This window comes from Coregonus lavaretus (genome assembly GCF_964263955.1).
Source record: "Coregonus lavaretus genome assembly, contig: HAP1_SCAFFOLD_3519, whole genome shotgun sequence".
Classification (NCBI taxonomy): Eukaryota; Metazoa; Chordata; class Actinopteri; order Salmoniformes; family Salmonidae; genus Coregonus; species Coregonus lavaretus.
In genome coordinates, this window is record NW_028161053.1 from 19,409 (window position 1) to 39,274 (window position 19,866).

Below are 19,866 nucleotides of genomic sequence, written 5' to 3' on the forward strand. Positions count from 1 at the left end.
TCACTCAGCTTTCTAGGGAAACATTGTTACGAGACTGGCGTCAGAACAGAGGACCAATCAGAGAGCTACTGTATGACAGGCCATCACTCAATAACATCCTGTATCTTTCCGTAATGATGCACAGATGATGCAATCTCTATTGCACCCCTCCCACCTGGACAAGAGGAACACCTACGTGAGAATGCTATTCATTGACTACAGATCAGCATTCAACACCATAGTGCCCTCAAAGCTCATCACTAAGCTAAGGATCCTGGGACTAAACACCTCCCTCTGCAACTGGATCCTGGACTTCCTGACGGGCCGCCCCCAGGTGGTAAGGGTAGGTAACAACACATCTGCCACACTGATCCTCAACAGGGGGGCCCCTCAGGGGTGCGTGCTCAGTCCCCTCCTGTACTCCCTGTTCACCCATGACTGCATGGCCAGGCACGACTCCAACACCATCATTAAGTTTGCCGACGACACAACAGTGGTAGGCCTGATCACCGACAACGATAAGACAGCCTATAGGGAGGTCAGAGACCTGGCCGTGTGGTGCCAGGACAACAACCTCTCCCTCAACGTGACCAAGACAAAGGAGATGATTGTGGACTACAGGAAAAAAAAGAGGACTGAGCACGCCCCCATTCTCATTGACGGGGCTGTAGTGGAACAGGTTGAGAGCTTCAAGTTCCTTGGTGTCCACATCACCAACTAACTATCATGGTCCAAACACACCAAGACAGTCGTGAAGAGGGCACGACAAAGCCTATTCCCCCTCAGGAGACTGAAAAGATTTGGCATGGGTCCTCAGATCCTCAAAAAATTCTACAGCTGCACCATCGAGAGCATCCTGACTGGTTGCATCACCGCCTGGTATGGCAACTGCTTGGCCTCCGACCGCAAGGCACTACAGAGGGTAGTGCGTACGGCCCAGTACATCACTGGGGCCAAGCTTCCTGCCATCCAGGACCTCTATACCAGGCGGTGTCAGAGGAAGGCCCTCAAAATTGTCAAAGACTCCAGCCACCCTAGTCATAGACTGTTCTCTCTGCTACCACACGGCAAGCGGTACCGAAGTGCCAAGTCTAGGTCCAAAAGACTTCTCAACAGCTTCTACCCCCAAGCCATAAGACTCCTGAACAGCTAATCATGGCTACCCGGACTATTTGCACTGCCCCCCCACCCCATCCTTTTACGCTGCTGCTACTCTGTTAATTATTTATGCATAGTCACTAACTCTACCCACATGTACATATTACTTCAACTACCTCAACTAGCCGGTGCCCCCGCACATTGACTCTGCACCGGTACCCCCCTGTATATATAGCCTCCCTACTGTTATTTTATTTTACTTTTGCTCTTTTTTTTCTAACACTTTTTTTATTGTTGTTTTATTTTTACTTTTTTTGTTAAAAATAAATGCACTGTTGGTTAAGGGCTGTAAGTAAGCATTTCACTGTAATGTCTGCACCTGTTGTATTTGGCGCATGTGGCCAATAAAATTTGATTTGATTTGATTTAATTATATTTACACCAGTTAAGGACAAAACTCAATGGAGCTGAAAGTTTGAAATATGTAGCACATTGTGTTGAAATTGTCTCGACTTTGCATTCAAGGCCAGTCAGTTTCTCCTTGTAGAATAGAGAATAGAGAAAGGAGGATTAGGAGAAGCGGTCTTCACTATAAATCACAAAATTTAACAGAACCTTATATGGTATCTTTACGACCTTCGCTGTATTTAATAACTGTATTGTTAGAAGTATTGGCCAAGAAGTTTGGCCTTGTGTGAGGGCAGAGCGACGTCTGTTCCTGGAGATTGCCACTGGAACTCAGTAAGAATTATACAGAACATTGTCTCTCTATGGCAGGGGTATTCAAATCTTACCCTACAAGGTCCGGAGTACTGCTGGTTTTCTGTTCTACCTGAATTGCACCCACATGGTGTCCCAGATCTAAATCACTGTGTGATTAGAGGGGAAGTATGAGCAAAGAGTGGAACTGGCATCCAGATTTGAAATGGAGTCTTCTATGGTCTTCACTAAATAAATCATGACTGCATTCTTGTTTATTTACCCAGACAGTCACTCAGTAACAATTGCCACTGCTTTCCAGGGAGGTATTATCTCATTGTCAAAGAGCTTGTCCTGGAGGAGAGCGGCACTCAGTGATGGTGTTGTAACTCTCTGGTGTCCCCTACAATGTATTGTCATTTGTTGCATAAAGACAAATTCACAAGACTTGGACACTTAACGCCACAGATCTTGACATGTTGACACAGAGGCATTAACCTATAATATACATCCTTGTTATAAGACAATGAGGTATTATACAGGACTGCAGGCTTTAGTAAAAAGTGTTACAACAGTAGACTATGTTAAAGTATAATTAAACAAATTGACATAAACAAAGTGTTCCCAAACTGATAATCTTTTATTTTTAATTTTGTCTTTTTTTCCCCCCCACATATTAAAATAGATCAACTCTATATACAATGAATGTCTTTACAATATGTGGTCCTTTCCGAAATAAGGACACAATCTAAAGCACTTAACCAACAGAATTCAAATAAATTAAATTCATATTAACTTAGCGTTCACTTTGCACCAGGGCTAGGGGTCAGTGTGGCAGCTTTGGACTACAGATAGTCGAGCCCTCAAGGAGTAGGTAGCAGGGTTGGGGTCAGGGTGGCAGCTATGGACTACAGATAGTCGAGCCCTCAAGGAGTAGGTAGCAGGGTTGGGGTCAGGGTGGCAGCTATGGACTACAGATAGTCGAGCCCTCAAGGAGTAGGTAGCAGGGTTGGGGTCAGGGTGGCAGCTATGGACTACAGATAGTCGAGCCCTCAAGGAGTAGGTAGCAGGGTTGGGGTCAGGGTGGCAGCTATGGACTACAGATAGTCGAGCCCTCAAGGAGTAGGTAGCAGGGTTGGGGTCAGGGTGGCAGCTATGGACTACAGATAGTCGAGCCCTCAAGGAGTAGGCAGCAGGGTTGGGGTCAGGGTGGCAGCTATGGACTACAGATAGTCGAGCCCTCAAGGAGTAGGCAGCAGGGTTGGGGTCAGTGTGGCAGCTATGGACTACAGATAGTCGAGCCCTCAAGGAGTAGGCAGCAGGGTTGGGGTCAGGGTGGCAGCTATGGACTACAGATAGTCGAGCCCTCAAGGAGTAGGCAGCAGGGTTGGGGTCAGGGTGGCAGCTATGGACTACAGATAGTCGAGCCCTCAAGGAGTAGGCAGCAGGGTTGGGGTCAGGGTGGCAGCTATGGACTACAGATAGTCGAGCCCTCAAGGAGTAGGCAGCAGGGTTGGGGTCAGGGTGGCAGCTATGGACTACAGATAGTCGAGCCCTCAAGGAGTAGGCAGCAGGGTTGGGGTCAGGGTGGCAGCTATGGACTACAGATAGTCGAGCCCTCAAGGAGTAGGCAGCAGGGTTGGGGTCAGGGTGGCAGCTATGGACTACAGATAGTCGAGCCCTCAAGGAGTAGGCAGCAGGGTTGGGGTCAATTCCATTTCAAGCCAGGTAGCCTAAAAGTTGCCCCTAACCACTGATACAGCGTCAGATATTTTTCAGTCCAACCAATGTTAAAGTATAGGATTTGGGGTGGGAATCTGTGCCTAAGGGAAACTTCAGTCATGGATGAGAAGTATTGTGGCAAATATCTGCTGTATTAGCACCTTTATCACATAGAGCCATACATATGGTATATTATATGTCCATATATATGGCTGTTTTACCTGTATCAATATGAATCCACACTATGCAACACTGAACTCTAGAGGCCATTACAACTCCCTACACCAGGATGTGGGTTTACCACTACAGCACTAAATAGAATACCCTTTTCACACTATTGTGTCAACGTGGACTGTACTGTGGAGGCTTGGGAATTATATTTTCACATTGCCCTGTACAGCACCGTTCCAGCAACCGTGGTGGATGTGTAACCAGCACAGCACAGGCTCGGCTCAGTGGTGTGAAAAGGGTACAGGAGTGAACACGGCCTAGGAGCACCACATTCAGTTCTATTATTATGAAAATGTTCATATTATTGTCACTGGCATTTGACAAAGTACATTAACCAAAAAAACAAATAATATACTTAATAAATTAACAGTTAAGCTATACATAGTTTTTGACACGTTCCATTGAAACTCTGGCTGGTTAGCTTGGCAAAGCTTTGCGGAACAAACACTAAAATAAAGAACATTGTCTTCCATTGTTTGTTGCCGTAACGTCATATTTAACGGCTAAGGTTGTGCCCTTAAAGCGATTGTAGTCTTAGTATTAACTACTACATTTAACAGGACTGGAGGTAGCAACCAATCCAAGAGCAGTAGCTATTTTACAGCTACCAATCCCCAAATTAAAACATAAACACTAAACATCAAAAGAAAATGTATTTATATTAAAAGGGCCCAACAAAAAAAAACTCTGAAAATATATATTTTTGTACAATTCAAATTGCCACACGTCCTATAAAGAAAGTCTTTGACATCCTGTCTAAGTGAAATCCTTCGGTCTAAAGATCAAATCTCTTTTCCCTTCCTGTCAAACTAGAGCAGACTTCCAAATGGAACCCAAGAAGATCTGAGAGGTATTGAAAAGTAACGCAATATTCTCTGAGCAACAAGAGTGCCTTGGGCGTATTTCCTAGGCTTCCATTTGGAATTCAGTGGGTAGCCTGCCATGTCCAACAACACCCTCAAGTCATCGGTCCTTCACTATACCATCTCCTCACACCTGGCTTGCTTCAAACATGATCTTTTTTATTTCATCTTTCCTCTATGTGCATTTAAATTCATATTCATAGGGGAGTTGGTTCCTCCAGCTAAAGCGGCGGATGGGGTGTCCCTTTTGCCACTTCCTGTTTTGCCACTTCCTGGTTGTCATGTCCTGTTTAGTCGCTCATAGACAGGAAGAGCTGGTCCTCCAGGTCCGAGGTGTCTGTACTGCCGTCTGAGCTGTCGGAACTGTCAGCTGTATGGAAAGACAGACAGGGAGATAAAAATAAGTTCACGGGGTGTGTGTTTGTGTACTTAATAACTTACCTTTACGGTTTGAAACCGTACTAATTGTTTTACCCAAAAATCAATTGATCGATCAATGAATTTGACCTAATCCTCTTGGTTCCTGGGGAAACAGGGCCTGTATTAAACATCTCCAATGCTGCCGGTCTTGGGCTGCTTCTAGACATGACTGGTGGATGTTTGGTGTGCGTGTGTTAAACGATTGTCCCAAGAAGACTCACATCCCAGGTCAATCTCAGCATCGTTGTTAGAGTCTTCCTCATCCTCATCGTCAGCATTGAGCAGCCGGGCCACCGCGTCATCATCCGAGGGAGACAAATCGTTTCCTCCATCCTCCTCTCCGTCTCCTCCCTCGATCAGCTCGGCCAATAGCGGGTCTGTATCCATGTCATCATCGTCATCATCATCATCATCATCAGAATCATCATCGTCTTGATCCTCCTGGTGGGGGGATATTCAGACACATTACCTCAATACAAGGTGAAGCAAGATGAAACATTCAAAAACACACATTTAGACAACATACTTCGATACATTTGAACACATTAACACAAGGGCAAACAGTTGGGAGAGGCTGGGGCAGGTGTTTTAGTGATGGGCTAGGATAGGAACAAAGTTCTGGTGTGCAACCCCCGTGGGTCCTCAGAACCTAGATGGAAGACCACTGGGCAATAGGGTCCAGCAATGGAGAGACTGGATATTAGAGATAAGGAATACTAGGGGAGAGTTGATATAGAGAAGAAACTAAAGTTATACTGAGTTTTGAGAAGAGACTAAAGTTACAGTTTAGTATAGAGAAGAAACTAAAGTTAGACTGAGTTTAGTATAGAGACACTAAAGTTAGACTGAGTTTAGTTTAGAGAAGCATCTCTTACCTGTTCTTCATCATCCTCTCTCTCCTCAGCTAGTCTCCGTCTCCCCACTTCATACAGGCGACACACTGTGTCCACGTTGACGGAGTCCTGGTTCTATAGACATTAGAAGAACATACACCTTGAGATGAACTGCTGACTAACAGAGAGGACTAAACTTCCCACATTCTACTCTAGTTTCTTTTTGGGACACACGAAGAAGAGAGTAGAACAGAGAGCAATAGCATGGCATCATCAGGGAGAATTGCACCACCCAAACCCTAACCCATAACCCTAATCACCACCCATAACCCCAACCACCACCCAAACCCTAACCCATAACCCTAACCACCACCATCACCCATAACCCTAACCACCACCCTAACCACCACCCAAACCCTAACCCATAACCCCAACCACCACCATCACCCATAACCCCAACCACCACCCTAACCACCACCCAAACCCTAACCCATAACCCCAACCACCACCATCACCCATAACCCCAACCACCACCATAACCACCACCCAAACCCTAACCCATAACCCCAACCACCACCATCACCCATAACCCCAACCACCACCCTAACCACCACCCAAACCCTAACCCATAACCCTAACCACCACCATCACCCATAACCCCAACCACCACCCTAACCACCACCCAAACCCTAACCCATAACCCCAACCACCACCATCACCCATAACCCCAACCACCACCCTAACCACCACCCAAACCCTAACCCATAACCCCAACCACCACCATCACCCATAACCCCAACCACCACCCTAACCACCACCCAAACCCTAACCCATAACCCTAACCACCACCATCACCCATAACCCCAACCACCACCCTAACCACCACCCAAACCCTAACCCATAACCCCAACCACCACCATCACCCATAACCCCAACCACCACCCTAACCACCACCCAAACCCTAACCCATAACCCTAACCACCACCATCACCCATAACCCCAACCACCACCCTAACCACCACCCAAACCCTAACCCATAACCCCAACCACCACCATCACCCATAACCCCAACCACCACCCTAACCCTAACCCATAACCCCAACCACCACCCTAACCCATAACCCCAACCACCACCCAAACCCATAACCCCAACCACCACCCTAACCCTAACCCATAACCACAACCACCACCCTAACCCTAACCCATAACCCCAACCACCACCCTAACCCTAACCAACCACCACCCTAACCATAACCCCAACCACCACCCAAACCCTAACCCATAACCACCACCCTAACCCATAACCCCAACCACCACCCTAACCCATAACCCCAACCACCACCCTAACCCTAACCACAACCACCACCCTAACCCTAACCCATAACCCCAACCACCACCCTAACCCTAACCAACCACCACCCTAACCATAACCCCAACCACCACCCAAACCCTAACCCATAACCCCAACCACCACCCTAACCCTAACCCCAACCCTAACCCATAACACCAACCACCACCCTAACCCTAACCCATAACCCCAACCACCACCCTAACCCATAACCCCAACCACCACCCTAACCCTAACCCATAACCCCAACCACCACCCTAACCCTAAACCCCAACCACCACCCTAACCATCACCCTAACCCCAACCACCAACCACCACCCAAACCCAACCCATAACCCCAACCACCACCCAAACCCTAACCCATAACCCTAACCACCACCCTAACCATCACCCTAACCCCAACCCATAACCCAAACCCATAACCCCAACCACCACCCTAACCATCACCCTAACCCATAACCCCCACCCTAACCCATAACCCCCACCCTAACCCTAACCCATAACCCCAACCACCACCCTAACCCATAACCCCAACCACCACCCTAACCCATAACCCCAACCACAACCACCACCCCAACCCATAACCCCAACCCATAACCCCAATACCACCCCAACCCATAACCCCAACCAATAACCCCAACCCATAACCCCAACCCATAACCCCAATCACCACCCTAACCATAAGTAAGAATATGGGACACACACAATACAGCTCATTCTTCCTACATGATTTCAACCATATATACTGATGAAATGTTCAAAGCAGAGATAGAAGATTTAACTTGGAATATCAGCAATGGAAATAGAACTAGGACGTTTACCTCAATGACAGCCAGGTAGCAGTCCCTGGTGTCAGTACACAGGTCAAAAATATTCCTCTTCACATCCACAGTAGCTGAGGAAGAACATACAACCAGAAGTTAATTTCAACCAACATGCCACTACCCACGAAACAAAAACCCTATGCTTGACCTGTGACCTTTAGGTCGTACCGATGGGTTTGTAGTCGGTGGCGTCAAAGGTTCTGAAGGAGGAACCAAAGGGACTCTTCATCTGTCGGTCCATCACATCATCCTCTTCATCAGCCTGCAGCATGGCTCCGTACATGACGGTGGCGTTGTTGTTAAACACCCCTCTACACTGGTCCAGGGCAGGCACAGTGTGGAGGAGATGGAACGTTCTCAGGTCCCACTGGCCTAGCCGTCAAGGTTATCGTCACTTCCAAACAGCTTCAATCACACATCAATGTTCACCCTGGGGCTGTTTTTTACTGACATGACGTGGATAAACTCCCACCCTAGTTATAAAGGCAACAATTAGATCCCCCCCTAAGTTTTTACACGTCTGGCGCTACTCATAATAAAAGCAACAGGATGCATTTTTGCAGATATTGTCACGGTTTCGGCCGAGGCTGCCTCTCTCCCTTGTTCGGGCAGGTTTCGGCGTTCGTCGTCTCCGGAATTCTAGCTGCCACCGATGTATGTTTCATGTTCGTTTGCTTTTGTCTGTTTGTTTCCACACCTGTTTCTGTTTTGGCGTGATTAGTGTCCTATAAGTTTCTCGTTGTGTTTGTCTAGTGTTGTGTGTAATTATTTTCCGTCAGTTGTGTGTATTGCTCGGTTGAGCTTCTCTCCACTGCGCTGGAGTATTTTCGCACCTGTTTGTGCGCGGTTACATTTGTCGCACCTGTTTGTGCGCTGTTACTTTTCGCCTTCGTGCGTATTTTTCGCCTTCGGGCAAAGTTGTCCTTTTGCCTATGTTTGGGCAGTAATACAAGTATTTGGAATATCGTTCTGAGTCCTGCGTTTGATTCCACCATTGCACCTACAGCACGCCCTGACAGATATATATATATATATATTTTAATTAGGTAGATTTGCTCTGTTAATAAACGCGAGCATTACATTTACTGTAGTGAGTTGGGACTGTTCTTTTTGTTAATAAAGTTGTTCATACCCTTATTGTCAGTAATGTTACATGTTAACCAAACAGGAAGGAATAAGGATACAATCTCCGTGTTGATGATGACCTCGAGGCGGTTGGGATGGAACACGCCGCTGATGTTCATATTGAACTTGTCAAACTTGTGGATGGCCTGAGCAGAGCGCACGTCCCACATGACGCCGTCATTCAGCACCAGGTCGTCGCTAGGGTTAAAAGTTGCACAATTCCTCTTGTAGTTGTTGGCCAGGCCAGGGTCATTCAGGGTCAGCAGCTTCTGGCCTGACTGGATGTCGTAGATCTGGACAGGACACAAAACAAGGTGAAATTAACATCCTAAACTTGAGAAAGCCGGTGCCGGGCAAAAACTACCATGGATAAAGAAATGAGAGACCTGCACACTGCTCGTAGGAAGTACTGGGAAGCAGCATTACACCGTGAGTTCAAAGTATAAGGTCAGCAACAAGTGACAGAAAACACACGGTGTAAGACGAGGTGGAGAGCAGACTTACATGAGCTACTTGGTCCTTGGTGCCAATCACTCGGTCCTGTGACAGTTTACTGAACTCAACGTAATGGTCGTCCAAAAAGGAATGCCTGAAACCCAGAAAGAGAATCATGATGGCGGTTTGTTTGTGAAAGTGTCTAAAGAAATGACTAACCAGACCAGTCAATGACTAACCAGACCAGTCAATGACTAACCAGACCAGTCAATGGCTTAACCAGACCAGTCAATGGCTAACCAGACCCAGTCAATGGCTAACCAGACCAGTCAATGGCTAACCAGACCAGTCAATGACTAACCAGACCAGTCAATGACTAACCAGACCAGTCAATGACTAACCAGACCAGTCAATGACTAACCAGACCAGTCAATGACTAACCAGACCAGTCAATGGCTAACCAGACCAGTCAATGACTAACCAGACCAGTCGATGACTAACCAGACCAGTCAATGACTAACCAAACCAGTAAATGACTAACCAGACCAGTCAATGACTAACCAAACCAGTAAATGACTAACCAAACCAGACCAGTCAATGACTAACCAGACCAGTCAATGACTAACCAGACCAGTCAATGACTAACCAGACCAGTCGATGACTAACCAGACCAGTCAATGACTAACCAAACCAGTCAATGACTAACCAGACCAGTCAATGACTAACCAGACCAGTCGATGACTAACCAGACCAGTCAATGACTAACCAGACCAGTCAATGACTAACCAGACCAGTCGATGACTAACCAGACCAGTCAATGACTAACCAGACCAGTCGATGACTAACCAGACCAGTCAATGACTAAGCAGTTCAGACTATGGCACAGAGTGTGACTAACTTCATCTGGAAGACGGACTGCATGCTCCAGAGAGCTGACAGAGGAACACCCCACGAGGCAGACGTCAGCAGCAGAGAACCGTCCTAAAACACACACACAGGAGAGAAGTGTTGGAAGAAGAAACTCGGGGGGGGGGGGGGGGGGGGGGGGGAAAGCATACTGCCAGTCTGCCACTGATAGTTATAATACTATTGAGGCCTGCTACAGTGATTACTCCTCCAGTCCTGTGGCGGTCTGCTACAGTGATTACTCCTCCAGTCCTGTGGTGGTCTGCTACAGTGATTACTCCTCCAGTCCTGTGGTGGTCTGCTACAGTGATTACTCCTCCAGTCCTGTGGTGGTCTGCTACAGTGATTACTCCTCCAGTCCTGTGGTGGTCTGCTACAGTGATTACTCCTCCAGTCCTGTGGTGGCCTGCTACAGTGATTACTCCTCCAGTCCTGTGGTGGTCTGCTACAGTGATTACTCCTCCAGTCCTGTGGTGGCCTGCTACAGTGATTACTCCTCCATTCCTGTGGTGGTCTGCTACAGTGATTACTCCTGTGGTGGTCCTCATGAGAGCCAGTTTCATCATAGCGCTTGATGGTTTTTTTGCGACTGCACTTGAAGAAACTTTCAAAGTTCTTGAAATGTTCCGTATTGACTGACCTTCATGTCTTAAAGTGATGATGGACTGTCGTTTCTCTTTGAGCTGTTCTTGCCATAATATGGACTTGGTCTTTTACCAAATAGGGCTATCTTCTGTATACCCACCCCCCCCCCCCCCCCCCCCACACAACTGATTGGCTCAAACGCATTAAGGAAAGAAATTCAACAAATTATCTTTTAAGAAGGCACAACTTAATTTAAATGCATTCATCAAGGGTGGCTATTTGAAGAATATAAAATATCAACTATATTTAGATTTGTTTAACACTTTTTTGGTTACTACATGATTCCATATGTGTTATTTCATAAATAATAATATAATATGCCATTTAGCAGACGCTTTTATCCAAAGCGACTTACAGCCATGTGTGCATACATTTTTACGTATGGGTGGTCCCGGGGATCAAACCCACTACCCTGGCGTTACAAGCGCCATGCTCTACCAATTGAGCTACAGAGGACCACATTTCATAGTTTTGATGTCTTCACTATTATTCTACAATGTAGAAAAAATAGTAAAAATAAAGAAAAACCCTTGAATGAGTAGGTGTGTCCAAACATTTGACTGGTAGTGTATGTCCCTCTCCTCACAAAGAAAATGTTTGCCTCAAGGACCCATAAGGCCTTGCCATGATGGATTTTCCAAAAAAAAAAAAAAAAAGTTTAGAAAAACACTTCAAACGCTACTCATCTAGCACCCGAAAGACAGATCTGCACTCAACTTGATACACGGCATGTATGGACCAAGGTCTCTCAAAACGTTTTTACAGACTAGCATGGCAAAAAAATAACAATGGCTGCTACTGACCAATAAACATTCACGTGGGCGTTGTCAGACACGGATATTCGCATTGTAACCAAACTTGGTACACGTTCCAAACACTGTAAGGACCCAACACATGAAAGCACATTCAGATTCACCACACGGTGGTGCTGTAACGGGCACACGTATATCTCTTGACCTGTTTGACTGTGATGAAATTTGGTTCAGTTTGGCCGCTGTTGAACAGGAAAAATCATTCATGCAAGCTCATTGCGGCTATAATGTTTGAGCAAGAGTCTTGGAAAAGGGGGTTAGGGTTTGAAGATGTGCATCCATAGATGCTATGTACCAAATTTGGTGCCGAACGGTCCTTCGGTTCTGGAGAAGAAGACGTTTAAAGTAGTCGACATCATTAAAAACGGTCAAAAATACATCAAAAGAATATTGAATGATCAGTTTGGTTTTGAGTTTTGGTATTTGGCTACAATGGTAACGTACAGAAGTAGCTAATCCTAGGGTGATGTGTCCAATTTGTCCTGATGGTGGCAAAGTGGGCCCACAGCTTGAACCCCGGCATTTCTGCTAGTTATGTCACAAGTGATTGAAAATACAAAAACTTCGAAAGCTCACGCCCCTCACCCCTTTTCCGAGCTAGTCCTGAAATTCGGTACATAGGTTCCTCTCCTCAAAAGGAACGAATTTGCCTCAAGGACCCATAAGATCCGCCATTTAGAATTTTGTTAAAAACACTTAAAACGCTACTCCTCGGTCAAGCAGTTCTGGAATAGAAGACGTTTTAAAGTAGTCAACATTAGTGATGGGGGGGGATAGGATACAGTTACATATCAGGATATTTTTATTATTTTGTATTTTAACCTCCTTTTTCTCCCCAATTTCGATCGTCTCATCGCTGCAACTCCCCAACGGGCTCGGGAGAGGCGAAGGTGGAGTCATGCGTCCTCCGAAACATGACCCACCTAACCGCACTCCTTAACACCCGCCAGCTTAACCCGGTAGCCAGCCACATCAATGTGTCGGAGGAAACACCGTTCAACTGGCGACCGGGGACAGCCCTGCAGGTACCCGTCCCGCCACAAGGAGTCGCTAGGGCGCGATGAGCCAAGTAAAGCCCCCCCCCCGGCCAAAAACTCCCCTAACCCGGACGACGCTGGGCCAAATTGTGCGCCGTCCTATGGGACTCCCGGCCACGGCTGGTTGTGGCGCAGCCTGGGAATGAACCTGGGTCTGTAGTGACGCCTCTAGCACTGCCTTAGACCGCTGCGCCACTCAGGAGGCCCTTGGGATATTATCTTTGACGATATATCGTAACGTATCGTTTTGACAATATCACAATATAATTTTTGCGCTAGTTGGCTATACCTGCGCCACAACTCCAGTATTTTTCCTTTATAGCTTGTTCTCCATCTTCTTTTTAAAGAGGGAGCCAATTTTTTTCCCAGCAATTTTTTTTCTCCATAACTGATCAAAACTTGTTTTCTCATGGCTCTAGCTTGTCCCTCTGCAGCTGATATATGAGGAGCAATATATTTGGATACACGAATCACAATAAAAATCACAGTATCAAATTGCAATACATATAGAATCGTAATACATATCGTATCGGCACCAAAGTACCATGATAATATCGTATCATCAGGTCCCTGGCAATTCCCAGCCCTGTCATGAAAAATTGTCCAAAATACATATTGCATGACCCGTTTGATTTTGAGTTCTGATATTTGGCAAACGTGGCAAGAAGTATACGTTATCCTGATGGCTAATTGCAGCTATATTTGTAGATGTAGTAGTAGTAGATTATTACTATTGATCGGTGATGGTTCCAGGTGAGTGACCGCTGTAGCCATCCTCCTCCTGACCACTCTGATCTATCCATCCATCCATCCATCCATCCATCCATCTACATACCCGTGAGGGCTCCAGGTGAGTGATGGCTGAAGTATGACAGCTGTAGCTAGCCTCCTCCTGTCCGCTGAACACGTTATAGAGCTTCAGGTGTCCTGTATACGTCCCCAGCATCAGGAAACGCTCGCGGGCTGAGAAGGCACAGCAGGTGAAACCACTGTCATCCTCCTCAGCCTCCCTGAACACTGAGATGGGCCGGAACCTGGGGAGAAAGACATCATGAAGGGCTCAAGCTAAAGAGCTACAGAAAGAGACGAGACGGAGGCTTAACGTAAAACCTGAGAGGCATCAGGAAGAGCTACAGAAAGAGACGAGACGGAGGCTTAACGTAAAACCTGAGAGGCATCAGGAAGAGCTAGAGAAAGAGAAAGTAAAGCAGGGTATCTAACAAGGAGACACTGGCTGTGGCCTAAATCTGGCTTGCAGACTACTTATTTTAAACTGCATACTGTGTAATAATCGTACTACATACCATTTAGAATGTACTGTTTAGTAAAAACCAATGCAGTAAGCAACAAATATCAGCATAGTAGGCTCCTCCTACTGAGAATGCTTAATCTAATGCGCAACTGCGTTGATTCCCTCCATTGGATCATTTTTTGGTACAGCGCATCCCCTCAGCTGTTGTCAGACAGACGTGGATCTGGAAAGTTCTCTTCCTCAATAGTCTTAGGTGAAGGGGACTAGATGAAAAGCCTAAAGGAGTATGACATCCTGGCTGCATCTCAATAGTTTTACAGTGTCTTCTCCTCCTTTGAAGGAGGTGAGGAAATGAATGTAGCCACTTCAAGACAATTGAAATGAACCCGAAGACAGAGGCCTGGACGTAATGCGGGCCCGTTCCGAGGACAGGTGACGCCTACCTGCTGAAGATGAGGTGTCTGTCCAGGCAGCCCCCGTCCACCCCTCCATGTTTCGGATACAGCACCCTGCTGGTCAGCCTGGAGGTGATATTAGTAGGGGCCTGGCGTCTCTGCTTGGGCTCTGGGCACTGGTGGGGTGTGAACAGGGAGAAGGGAGGGCAGGTAGTCACTGGGTTGCTACACCTGAAATAAAGAAATACATCAGAAATAAAGTAAATAAAAGCATTTGTTGTTAAATTGACTTGCTTAGTTTAAATAAACGTAAAATAAAATTGTAACAAACGTAAAATAAATGAATAAAATCAAATTTTATTGGTCGCGTACACATATTCTTTAGGTGTAGCGAAATACTTATGCTCCAACAGTGCAGTAATACCTAACAATACACACAAATCCCAAAAATAAAAGGAATTACTAAATATATAAATATTAGAACGAGCAACGTCAGAGTCCGAAATATACATATATAAACTCAGCAAAAAAAAAAGAAACGTCCCTTTTTCAGGACCCTGTCTTTCAAAGATAATTAGTGAAAATAACTTCACAGATCTTCATTGTAAAGGGTTTAAAAACTGTTTCCCCATGCTTGTTCAATGAACCATAAACAATTAATGAACATGCACCTGTGGAACGGTCGTTAAGACACTAACAGCTTACAGACGGTAGGCAATTAAGGTCACAGTTATGAAAACTTAGGACACTAAAGAGGCCTTTCTACTGACTATGAAAAACACCAAAAGAAAGATGCCCAGGGTCCCTGCTCATCTGCGTGAATGTGCCTTAGGAATGCTGCAAGGAGGCATGAGGACTGCAGATGTGGCCAGGGCAATAAATTGCAATGTCCGTACTGTGAGACGCCTAAGACAGCGCTACAGGGAGACAGGATGGACAGCTGATCCTCCTTGCAGTGGCAGACCAGGTGTAACAACACCTGCACAGGATCAGTACATCCGAACATCACACCTGCGGGACAGGTACAGGATGGCAACAACAACTGCCCGAGATACACCAGGAACGCACAATCCCTCCATCAGTGCTCAGACTGTCCGCAAAAGGCTGAGAGAGGCTGGACTGAGGGCTTGTAGGCCTGTTGTAAGGCAGGTCCTCACCAGACATCACCGGCAACAACGTCACCTATGGGCACAAACCCACCGTCGCTGGACCAGACAGGACTGGCAAAAAGTGCTCTTCACTGACGAGTCGCGGTTTTTTCTCACCAGGGGTGATGGTCGGATTCGCGTTTATCGTTGAAGAAATGAGTGTTACACCGAGGCCTGTACTCTGGAGCGGGATGTCAGTGTTCTGCCATGGCCAGCGAAGAGCCCGGATCTCAATCCCATTGAGCACGTCTGGGACCTGTTGGATCGGAGGGTGAGGGCTAGGGCCATTCCCCCCCAGAAATGTCCAGGAACTTGCAGGTGCCTTGGTGGAAGAGTGGGGTAACATCTCACAGCAAGAACTGGCAAATCTGGTGCAGTCCATGAGGAGGAGATGCACTGCAGTACTTAATGCAGCTGGTGGCCACACCAGATACTGACTGTTACTTTTGATTTTGACCCCCCCCCCCCCGCCCGCCCTTTGTTCAGGGACACATTATTCCATTTCTGTTAGTCACACGTCTGTGGAACGTGTTCAGTTTATGTCTCAGTTGTTGACAGTGAGAGGACGTTTCTTTTTTTTGATGAGTTTATGTATATGATGGCGTGTCAGCATAAATGTAAAATAAAATGTTGAATAAATGTTAAATAAATGTCTTCAAACCTGGCATGCTGCTCCCTGAGGTATTCTGTGATGATGCTGTCGAGGGCAGGCGGGGAGGGCAGGTGTCTGTCAAGCTGTTTCTTCATGGCAGGGCTCTGGCTGAACGCTCCGTGGTCCGACTTCTGTCTCAGCACACTGGAAGGCCGCTTCCCACTGCTGCCACCAACGCTGCAGAGTTCAGCTCCAGGGCTACAGGAGACAGAGGAGCGCTCCCGCGTGAACAGGATACGCCCAATCTGGGGCGAACCAATGGGAGGTGGGCCGTGGGGGGTGGAAGGAGGGAGAGAGGAAGAGGAGGAGGAGGGGCGTGGCGTCTGTGTATGGACCAAAGAAGACGAAGATGATGATGATGATGGGGTCACTGCAGCGAGGCGAGCAGCCACTCCCACTCCTCCGTTGGCCATGCCCCTTGGGGTTCTGGGTAATACAGCGGACGAAGAGATGGGGGGAGGAGCTACATAGACCGCCGGGAAGAGCGAGGCGGAGGAGGAGAGTGGGCCGGAGGGGAGATCAGCCTCCTTGGTGAGGGCTGAGGCTGTGTCCAGGAGTCCTTTAGCCACCAGGTGGTTCCTGATGAGCAGCAACAGCTCCTTCTCAGGAAAGGATATACGGGACTGGGCCACAACGTTAGCCCTCTGGAGCCGGGCCAAAGACACATCTGTCCCTATCAACAGGGGTTTACCTGAGGGAAGAAGAGGCATTATGAAAAGGAGTTTACCTGAGGGAAGCAGAGGCATTATGAAAAGGAGTTTACCTGAGGGAAGCAGAGGCATTATGGAAAGGAGTTTACCTGAGGGAAGCAGAGGCATTATGAAAAGGAGTTTACCTGAGGGAAGCAGAGGCATTATGAAAAGGAGTTTACCTGAGGGAAGCAGAGGCATTATGGAAAGGAGTTTACCTGAGGGAAGCAGAGGCATTATGAAAAGGAGTTTACCTGAGGGAAGCAGAGGCATTATGAAAAGGAGTTTACCTGAGGGAAGCAGAAGCATTATGGAAAGACACCTTTTTGTCTTAGTTGTTTATCCTACCGTTCATTTGATCAGGTGCCCGGACAATAAAATGAACACACAGACCAAACTCTTTGGTCCTTTAAAAACCTGCTGTATGTAAAACTGTGTGTGCTATAGCTTAGGAAATAAATACATGCGACACTGGCCGACAACATCATGGATGTTTGTTTTCAACACTGGGGCTGTTTTCCTAAAGAAGTTAAAATGTGCCTTCTGTTAACGTCCGGTCCTACATTTCATGATCTCCGATTTATGTTTTCAGTATTGTATTGCTACCTTGTACGAAACTGGCTATGCAAATACAGTTTTCATCTGTTTTGTTTTTGAAGGCGGTTTTTGATTTGATTTACCCGACACCCTCTCTATGAGCTCGACAGCGTAGCGGCAGAAACGGACGTGTTGAGAGCGTTTGTCCTGCAGCACAGGTTCCTTCATCAGCTGCTGTATGTGTGACGAGGAGAAGAGCGGCAGCTTGGAGATGATCTGTCTGACAGCCCTGGAGCGACACAGACCAACCAGAGCCTTACAAGCCAGCGTTCGAATCAGGTCGGCGTCCGTGATGGGCATCTTGACTGTCAGTAAACCAAGGAGGACCTGGAAGAAGGAGGAGTGATTCATTACAGGATTTAAAGAGTTTGAAAATCAAAAATGGGAAGCCTGTCTTTACTGCAGTCACTAACATCAGAGGAATAAGAAGATATATGACTTTACTTTACTACCCCCCCCCCCCCCCCCCCCCCCCTCCCAGAGACACACCTACACAGAGGTTACAACAGCCTTAGCCCTAACCCCTAGGCCATCTGCCTCTCTAACATACTACCTACCTTGATGCCGTTGTTGGCCTGGACAACGTTCCACATCTTGGTGAGCACGCTCTCCTGGGGGTGCTTGGCCTGGTGGTGGTGGTGCAGAAAGCTTCCCATGGAAGAGAGGGTGTGGTCGGGGGCACACACGCAGTTGGTGATCACCTGGAGCGCTGACTTCTGGATCTCTGCATCGTTGACAAACACCTCTCCCTCCGCCACACCCAGGATAATACTCATACCTCCAGGAGGAACACAGGAAAAAAAAAAGGTCAGATAAAGTAACATTCCTTGTAACATAGTATTGAGAAAGTGAAAACTCCCACTTGGTGTTAAAAATGTAGGTCATGAGTTTTTACTAGTCCAGTCACAGGTTCAAGAAAAACTGTCCCTAGTATAGATCATAGATGGGAAAAAAACACAAATATAGATATATAGAAGAGACTGATCTAGGGCAGGCGGGAGGGAGGGCGAGAGGAGCAGTAAGGTTGCCTCTCACCCGACTCACCGTCCCTTCTCTTACCCTCCCTCCCTCCCTCCCTCCCTCCCTCGCTCCCTCCGCTGAAAAAAGGGGACAGTCTTCCAGCCGATGGCGAAAAACTGAAGTCACACTTCATTGTTTCTGCCTCATGCACCAATTCATGTTGGTTCCTTTTGACCAGAGGAAGTGAAATATCCTTCTTTAAAAAAAAAAAAAGACACAACCTGATAATAACAACCAGTGCTTGACTTGGGATGGAAGAAGTGAGGTTCGGGAGCTGTCTTTTTCCAAGTCAGTCCATTAGACGATGTTCACTGAAATTCACAAACGACGACCTCCTACTATTCACTGTTAAGGTTTCATTCACATTTTCCATGACTTAACTACATTTTCATGGACTATGATTATAGCTTACATGAAAAAAGTAAGTATTATTGATACTGGAATGCTGCTGTTCAACCAAATACATTTGTCTTTATAAAATTATTCCCTCATTCAATGAATCGGGGGATCAAATGGATACGGTTGGCTCCTTCAAAGCGAGGTATCTAACTAGACATGTTTAAATATAAAAAGGCTCGAATATTCATGTTTCAGGGGAGTTCTATGCACAGCCAGTTATGTGAATTAGGCTATTCGTAGAATACTTTTAACGTTGTCGCAATTACAAATAAAAAAATAATAAAAAAAGATATGCCATTTAGCAGACGCTTTTATCCAAAGCGACTTACAGTCATTCGTGCATACATTTTTATGTATGGGTGGTCCCGGGGATCGAACCCACTACCTTGGCGTTACAAACGCCGTGCTCTACCAGCTGAGCTACAGAGGACCAGCTGAGCTACAGAGGACCACAATTACATGGCTACTGTTTAATGGATGGGAATCCCAGCTTTCCAACAGTGCAGATGTATTTAAGCTATCTACAGTGCAGTGGAAAGGTGACGACATGAATGCTTAGTTAGCTGTAGTTAACTAGCGAGAGCCAATTCAACAACAACTTGTAGCAGTTAGCTAGTTAGTCGTTATTTTATACCTGCTGCTCAAAATGTCGTGCTCTCTCTCCTCGGGCAACGGCCCACTCGCACCGTCTCACACACACAGAAGGGTCATTCTGATAATGGCTGATATGTCGATTT

At 46.6% G+C, this 19,866-nt stretch overlaps 1 protein-coding gene across 1 annotated transcript in view; it reads right to left on the minus strand.

Annotated features, from left to right (window-relative positions):
* Window positions 1-2,405: 2,405 nt before the first annotated feature.
* Window positions 2,406-19,866, minus strand: part of LOC311121146 (DDB1- and CUL4-associated factor 1-like) — a 32,891-nt gene continuing 15,430 nt past the window's right edge. The window contains exons 14-26 of the mRNA XM_084195669.1: window positions 18,268-18,488; window positions 17,794-18,037; window positions 16,434-17,115; window positions 14,673-14,855; window positions 13,813-14,011; window positions 10,476-10,558; window positions 9,647-9,731; window positions 9,202-9,435; window positions 8,186-8,384; window positions 8,015-8,088; window positions 5,888-5,980; window positions 5,234-5,453; window positions 2,406-4,962 (exon numbers count right to left, since the gene is read on the minus strand). Coding sequence (XP_084051795.1) covers window positions 4,883-4,962; window positions 5,234-5,453; window positions 5,888-5,980; window positions 8,015-8,088; window positions 8,186-8,384; window positions 9,202-9,435; window positions 9,647-9,731; window positions 10,476-10,558; window positions 13,813-14,011; window positions 14,673-14,855; window positions 16,434-17,115; window positions 17,794-18,037; window positions 18,268-18,488 — 2,597 coding nt within the window. The 3' untranslated portion in view covers window positions 2,406-4,882. The remainder of the gene's footprint in view (window positions 4,963-5,233; window positions 5,454-5,887; window positions 5,981-8,014; window positions 8,089-8,185; window positions 8,385-9,201; window positions 9,436-9,646; window positions 9,732-10,475; window positions 10,559-13,812; window positions 14,012-14,672; window positions 14,856-16,433; window positions 17,116-17,793; window positions 18,038-18,267; window positions 18,489-19,866) is intronic.